At 59.7% G+C, this 7,289-nt stretch overlaps 1 protein-coding gene across 1 annotated transcript; it reads left to right on the forward strand.

The window, feature by feature from the left end:
* The first annotated feature begins 714 nt into the window (after positions 1 to 714).
* SLC25A45 (solute carrier family 25 member 45) lies at positions 715 to 6,798 on the forward strand. The gene is given in 3 exon segments (XM_067751481.1): positions 715 to 3,058; positions 4,115 to 4,299; positions 6,538 to 6,798. Coding segments are annotated over 3 exon segments (561 nt in total). The 5' UTR covers positions 715 to 2,943.
* Positions 6,799 to 7,289: the final 491 nt, after the last annotated feature.

Genomic DNA, 7,289 nt, shown 5'->3' on the forward strand with positions numbered 1-7,289 from the left:
AGAGAAAGATGACAGAGTAGGAAAAATAAAAGTACCAGACACTTAACGGAAGACACAACAGGTGAGCAATCATCTGATTTATAAAAAGAGGCAATGAATTTTTTCTTAATTGAAGTATAGTTGATTTACAATGTTGTGTTAGTTTCTGGTGTACAGCAAAGTGGAAACAAATGTTTAAATGATACAAAATAGCATTTTCAAAACAAAGAGTAACTGTATTTAACCATACTCAGCTCATAACAGAGCAAAAGGGTGAGTGGAATAATCATTCATGCTGGGACTTCCCTGGTGGCCCAGTGGTTAAGAATCCACCTGCCAATGCAGGGAACACGGGTTCGAGCGCACTGGTCCAGGAAGATCCCACATGCCGCAGAGCAACTGAGCCCGTGTGCCACAACAACTGAGCCTGTGCTCTAGAGCCCCCAAGCCACAACTACTGAGCCCATGCGCCTAGAGTCCATGCTCTGCAACAAGAGAAGACACCGCAATGAGAAGCCCGTGCACCGCGACGAAGAGTAGCCTCCGCTCGCCACAACCAGAGAAAGCCCGTGCGCAGCAACGAAGATCCTACGCAGCCAAAAATAAATAAATAAATTTATTTTTAAAAAAATCATTCATGCTATAGCACTTATTTAATGAAATGGCGACAGAGGCAGTTGGTCTAAGGAAGCAGAGAGCAAGGGAGGGATTCAGGTCCCTGTCCTGTCAGTTTGGGTTGTTGTCTGAAGAGAAGTGGGAAGTCATAGCCTGGTCACCCCCAGGCAGACAGACACACCACCCTTTGTACACCGAGTCTCCAGCCTTACCCCGGAAAGAGGCATGGGGAGGGGAAGGCGAGGGAGGCTGTTTCTGACACACGCGGAGGAGTCGGTCGTAAACAACCCCTGGAGAAGGTGGCTTTGGGCCCTGGTGAGTCACTCCTCTCTGCTGGGCCTGCCTCCCCGTGGCCAGGCCCCACTGCCGCGGGCCTTGCTTGGGCCGGGCCGGGCTGGCTCCTTAAACCCTGGCTGACTGAGGCAGCCCTGGAGGGGTCCCACCAGGGCCTGAGCCCAGCTGCCAGGCCTAGTCACACTGCGAGGCCATTGCTGGCCGGCAAGGGGGGTCAGGCCACCGTGGGCCATCCTCCCTGCCCTGTGAGATTTCACGCTCTGCACAGCTCCAGGCCACCAGGCCGCCTGCGTTGGCTCCCTTCCTGTCCTGGTCTTGGCACTGGGCCCTCACCCAGGGTTAAACATTAGTAGCAGATTATCAGTCCAGGGTCAGGGGGAGGGTGGAATTACACTTTTACCAGCGTCCCCTCTGCTGGAGCCACCAGTGCCCGCCCCTGCCAGACAGTGCCCGTGGAGGAGTTTGTGACCGGCTGGATCTCTGGTGAGACACTTTTCTTCCTTCCGTCATAGTAACCCCAATTACGGGTCATTTCCTGGGGAAGGTGGGTGACGTAGGAGGAGCTGAAGCCAAAGTCCTGGCGGCCTAGGAGCACCCAGAGCCAGCCGTCCTGGAGCCTCCTGGGAGTTGCTGGAGAGGAGAGGAGAGGCGGGTGCTTCTGCCCAGTCCCCAGGCTGCCCCCCAACAACCTGGATACCTGCCAAGTGCCCAGGTGCCATGCTGAGTGCTCTCCCAGACTCACCTGCACCGCCGGAGCCACTCTCCGGGGCTCAGAAAGGAAGTTCACCTTTGACCTCACCTGCTGTCCTGCATTCCCCTTTGGGCCTCTGCCCTACCTGGCAACGTGCCCTGAGGCCAGCTGTGCTGTGGACCCAATCCAGCATCCAGGTGACACTTCTCTCTGAAGAAAGAGACATCCGAACCTGCCTCCCGGGGCTGTGACCTCACCGAAAGGTCGGGGACCAGCATCCACTATGTAGGGCAGGACCAGGAGGTGGGGAGACACTGGGGGCTGGGACCTCCTCCCCTGGTGCCAGTAAGACTCCTCTAAGGGGGCCTCCCTGGTGGCTCAGTGGTTGAGAATCCGCCTGTCAATGCAGGGGACACAGGTTCAAGCCCTGGTCTGGGAATATCCCACATGCCGTGGAGCAACTAAGCCCGTGTGCCGCAACTACTGAGACTGAGCTCTAGAGCCCGCGAGCCACAACTACTGAGCCTGTGCACCACAACTACTGAGGCCCGCACGCGTAGAGCCCATGCTCTGCAACAAGAGAAGCCACCACAGTGAGAAGCCTGCGCACCGCAAGGAAGAGTAGTCCCCGCTCACCGCAACTGGAAAAGCCTGCGCACAGCAACAAAGACCCAACACAGCCAAAAAAATAATTAAAAAAAAAAAAAAAAAAAGACTTCTCTAAGGGCCCCCAGCTCTGCACTGCCGGCTACAGGGCAGAGCGCTGGGAGGGCCGGTCCTGCATCAAGGCCCTGCCCTGGACAGCAGAAGGAGGGAACAGAGCTGGCAGCGAGGCAGGAGCCCCGGAGCCCCCCAGTTAGATAAGTCAGCAAGATGCTCGGGTGTCAGGTCTGGGCGAGGACACTGGGCATCTGGGGTCGGCTCCTCCCTTCTGCCTGTGCGCCCTCCAGGCAGGGCCAGGGTTGTCTCCGCTGTCCCCTGTCCCCACACCTTCCCAGCCCAGTGCCTGGAGTGGAGGAGGGTGCAAGGGGCAGCTGGCATTTCTCTGGACTCTGGCAGGCAAGCCCTGCCCCGCTTTCTCCTGCCTGAATCCCGCTCCCCTCTGGATACAAACTTGCTTCCTCGGCCTGGCCCGAGGGTCCTCACTCATAGCACCTTCTTGTCACCACAGGAGCTCTGGGCTTGGTCCTGGGACACCCCTTTGACACTGTAAAGGTGGTCTAGGGCAGGCACCCGAGGAATGAAAGACGTCGCCTGAACCAGACATCAGGGAGAAAGCAGGGCCTGGCTGACGGAGCCTCTCTCCCGCTTCTCCTGCCCTGCGGGCAGCCCGCTCAGAGGGGCCGAGGGATGAGCTGGGCAGGATGCCCAGCCTGCCCACCTGCTCTGTCCTCCCTGTCCAGGTGCGGCTGCAGACCCAGACCACACATCGGGGCATCATTGATTGTATGGTCAAGACTTACCGCCACGAGTCGGTGGGTGACGGCTTTTTGGGGGGCTTAGGGGCGGGAGACCTCTGCGCAGTCGGTGCTAGCTTCCTTCTCCCCTCCCCGCCCACAGAGCTCTGCCCGTGGAAGAGAGAAAGAAGACCCAAATCTGGGGCCACTGGGGGCTGAGCAGTAGCTAAATGCCCCCAAAGCGGAGCTGAGGCCACGCCCAGCCTTAGGCTGCCTCCTCCTCCCTGAGGCCACGCCCAGCCTTAGGCCGCCTCCTCCTCCCTGTGGCCACGCCCAGCCTTAGGCCGCCTCCTCCTCCCTGTGGCCACGCCCAGCCTTAGGCCGCCTCCTCCTCCCTGTGGCCACCCCCAGCCTTAGGCCGCCTCCTCCTCCCTGTGGCCACCCCCAGCCTTAGGCCGCCTCCTCCTCCCTGTGGCCACGCCCAGCCTTAGGCCGCCTCCTCCTCCCTGTGGCCACCCCCAGCCTTAGGCCGCCTCCTCCTCCCTGTGGCCACCCCCAGCCTTAGGCCGCCTCCTCCTCCCTGTGGCCACGCCCAGCCTTAGGCCGCCTCCTCCTCCCTGTGGCCACCCCCAGCCTTAGGCCGCCTCCTCCTCCCTGTGGCCACCCCCAGCCTTAGGCCGCCTCCTCCTCCCTGTGGCCACGCCCAGCCTTAGGCCGCCTCCTCCTCCCTGTGGCCACCCCCAGCCTTAGGCCGCCTCCTCCTCCCTGTGGCCACGCCCAGCCTTAGGCCGCCTCCTCCTCCCTGTGGCCACCCCCAGCCTTAGGCCGCCTCCTCCTCCCTGAGGCCACCCCCAGCCTTAGGCCGCCTCCTCCTCCCTGTGGCCACCCCCAGCCTTAGGCCGCTTCCTCCTCCCTGTGGCCACCCCCAGCCTTAGGCTGCTTCCTCCTCCCTGTGGCCAGGCCCAGCCTTAGGCTGCCTCCTCCTCCCTGTGGCCACCCCCAGCCTTAGGCTGCCTCCTCCTCCCTGTGGCCACCCCCAGCCTTAGGCTGCCTCCTCCTCCCTGTGGCCAGGCCCAGAAAGGGCAAGGGTGAGGCTCGCACAGCACCCGCCCAGCTAGCATCCGGTGTCTCTCTGCAGCCCCTGGGCTTGTCAAGGGAATGAGCTTCCCCATCGCCAGCATAGCTGTGGTCAACTCTGTCCTGTTCGGGGTCTACAGCAGCGCCCTGCTGGTACTGACAGCCACCTCCCACCAGGAGCGGCGGGCCCAACCGCCCAGCTATACGCACGTCTTCATAGGCAGCTGCACAGGGGGGTTCTTGCAGGTGAGGGGGCAGCATGGGGGCACGTGCACACACTGGGGCAAGCGCATGTGCTCGTGGTCACATACACAGGCACAGACACAGTGATGGCCAGTTCACTCCTTTCCCTCCCAGCCCCCTCTGGCCACCCACGGCTGCAGACCCCAGGCCTTCTCGAGGGGAACACGAGTTGCTGTGGGAGAATGGCTTGCTCCTGGCTGCTCCCTGTGACCCTGATGGCTGAGCTGTGGCCTTCCAGGCTGCAGGTCTGGAGGGGAGGGTCATGGAGAACAGAGGGGGCAAAAAAGGTAGAGAGAGCTGGGGTGGGGGGGAGACAGTGCCAAGAGGACATGATGGAGAAGCAGTTGATGTCACCCTCTGAGGCTGGCAGGGCTTGCCCACCTCTGGAGGGGTCTGCTTCCATCTGCGAGCCTCACCCGGGGCCTGTCCACAAATCTCGCTGGGAGAGGCTCAGGGTGTTATAATCATTAAGTGACTCTAATCATTTGGTTCTGGTCTTTGTTCTCAGTGCTTAAGGACTGGGCTTTCGAGGGTTGGGGTGGAGGGAAGAGGGGCCTCCAGGCACCGGGGGGATCCCCAGCTAAGTGAGGGCCTGACCTCAGAGGCAGAGGGCGTGCGCCTGGCTCTGTCCCACGATCCAGCCAGTGCCCTAGGTCACCCTCTGCTCGACACCTGCCCTGATGCTCCTGTACACATCCCAAGGCAGAGAGCAAGGACAGAGTTAGGGCTCACTCAATGAATTAATCATTCGTGAGACCCAAAAGGCCCTGGCTTTGCTTTTGCCCCTTGTGTGGGGCTCATGCCTGCATATTTCCCAAGCCCTGAGACCTGCGCCCCACAAAAACAACGACGAGAAGGAGCCCCCAGGCTCAGTGGCCTGAGTCAGGCTCAGCCGGGCCCAGCTCCTCTGTCCTCCTCCCCTCTGGCTCCTCGAAAGCAGAAGAGATGGCAGAACTGGGGCCTGTCGGGTCACTGATGGGGATGGGGTCCAGGGACCAGCTGGAGCCCCGTTTGCCGCCAAGCGCACGGCTCTGGTTAACAGGGTCTTGGAACGGAAAATGTATTTTCACGTGGAGTTGACGAGGAAGACTCTGTAGCAGGGGGCAGGGAATGACAACCTCTCTTGTGTACAAAAGTTGCTTCTGACTCAGCTAAGGCTGACATCATTGTACAGAGCAGCAATGTCTGATGTCCCCACTGCCCCTGTGGGCACAGGATGGGAAGGGGAGGGGCCGTAGCCCGCCCAGCCATTTTCTCACCCTCAGGAGCTCACCGCTCTGGAGCAACCCTCAGCTCAGCACTGCCCGCAGGCTCTGCTGGGAGGGTGGCATCAGGAAGCCATCTCGCAGGGGCGGACCCCAGCCCACTGCCCTTCCTGCAGGGGAGGAAATAAGCAAACTGTCACCCTCTAAAGATCACCGGAGCCAACCGCCAGCCTCCACCGCCATCAGCCATCTCCAGGGCTGAGGAACTGAGCTTGTGTACCTTCCACGGAAGGAAAAAAACAAAAACCACATAAGTCCATAAATGATATGCTAACCTCAGCTTGGACCTCAATTCTCACCTGAACTTTCACAGCTGACCTTGACTTAGTTGTGTCCCTGACCCACACCTCGGCCCCTCCCCACAACCTCCCTCCACGTCCCCAGTACCAACATTACCCCAAATCTGTGTCCTGTCTGCCCCAGCCAGGTGATAAAGTTCAAGGACCCGCAGATCCCACCCTGTCACCCACCTTCTTCTGGGACACTAGTGCTTGGGGGTTCGCGAGAGGTGCTTCTCCACCCAGGGGCCTCTGAGAGGTGTCCTGCAGGAGGTGGGGAAGGGGGAATCTATGAAGTTGAGGTGCCCTCCTTACCCCTGGGGAGGGGTCATTCCCCTGCTGTTTCTTGGCCACAGACTGAAAGACTGAATCCTTTTTTTTTTGAACCTGAGCCACTGCAATGAAAGCGCCCAGTCCTACCTGGACCGCCAGGGAACTCCCTTTCTTAAGCATCGCATGCATGCCAGCAAGTTCGGCCGAGGGGAGGGGCAGTGTCCCTTGCTGTCAGGGGCCTGATGCTAAGGGAGGGGGCTCTGGCCCATCCCCCACTACGTGTGGGAGAGGTTGAGAGCAGGCGAGATTCTGAAGGAAGATGCTGCCCTGTCTGCCCACTGCCTCCCCCCCGCCGCCATTAAGATCAGAGGGAGGGACTGTTCCCGTCCAAAGCACCCAGACCCTTCATGCTTCTTTCCCTACAGGCCTACTGCTTGGCCCCTTTTGACCTCATCAAAGTCTGGCTACAAAACCAGACAGAGCCCAAGGGGAAGTCAGGGAGCCCCCCACCCCAGTACCACGGGCCCGTGCACTGCGCGGCCTCCATCTTCTAGGCCGAGGGGCCCCGGGGGCTGATACAGGGAGCCTGGGCCCTGACCCTGCGGGACAACCCCACCCTGGGAATCTATTTCGTCACCTACGAATGGCTGTGTTGCCAATGCACGCCGGATGGCCAGAACCAGTAAGCAAAGTGGCGTGAGAGGGTTCTTGCTAGAGAAATGAGAGCAAAAGTGATGCTTGCAAATTGCCCGTCGCTGGCTTAAAAGGAGACTCCTGACTGTTGGCTGGAAATGGTGACCCCTGGGGGCCACTGCTGAGGATACAGGAGGCACCTGGAACCCAGGGACTCTGGGAGCACAGCTGACTGTCCACCCTGGGCTGTTGCCTTCTGACGTCTCTGTAGCCTTCACCCAAACTAACACAGTAGGTAAGGGTCTGCCCATTTCGAGGTCAGGGGTGATCCCAGAGTGGTCCATGGAGCAGTAGCATGAGGACTTCCTAGAGGGGGTTAGTAATGCAGAATCCCAGGCCCCACCCTGGATTGACAGAATCAGAATCTCTGAGGTTGGGGCCTGGGGATCTGCATTGTACAAAACTGTCCCTGTGACTTTTACACACTTTAAAGTTTAAGAAATGGTGTTCTGCACTCTATGACATAAATCACAGCAAGATCCTT

Source organism: Pseudorca crassidens, chromosome 9, assembly GCF_039906515.1.
Source record: "Pseudorca crassidens isolate mPseCra1 chromosome 9, mPseCra1.hap1, whole genome shotgun sequence".
Classification (NCBI taxonomy): domain Eukaryota; kingdom Metazoa; phylum Chordata; class Mammalia; order Artiodactyla; family Delphinidae; genus Pseudorca; species Pseudorca crassidens.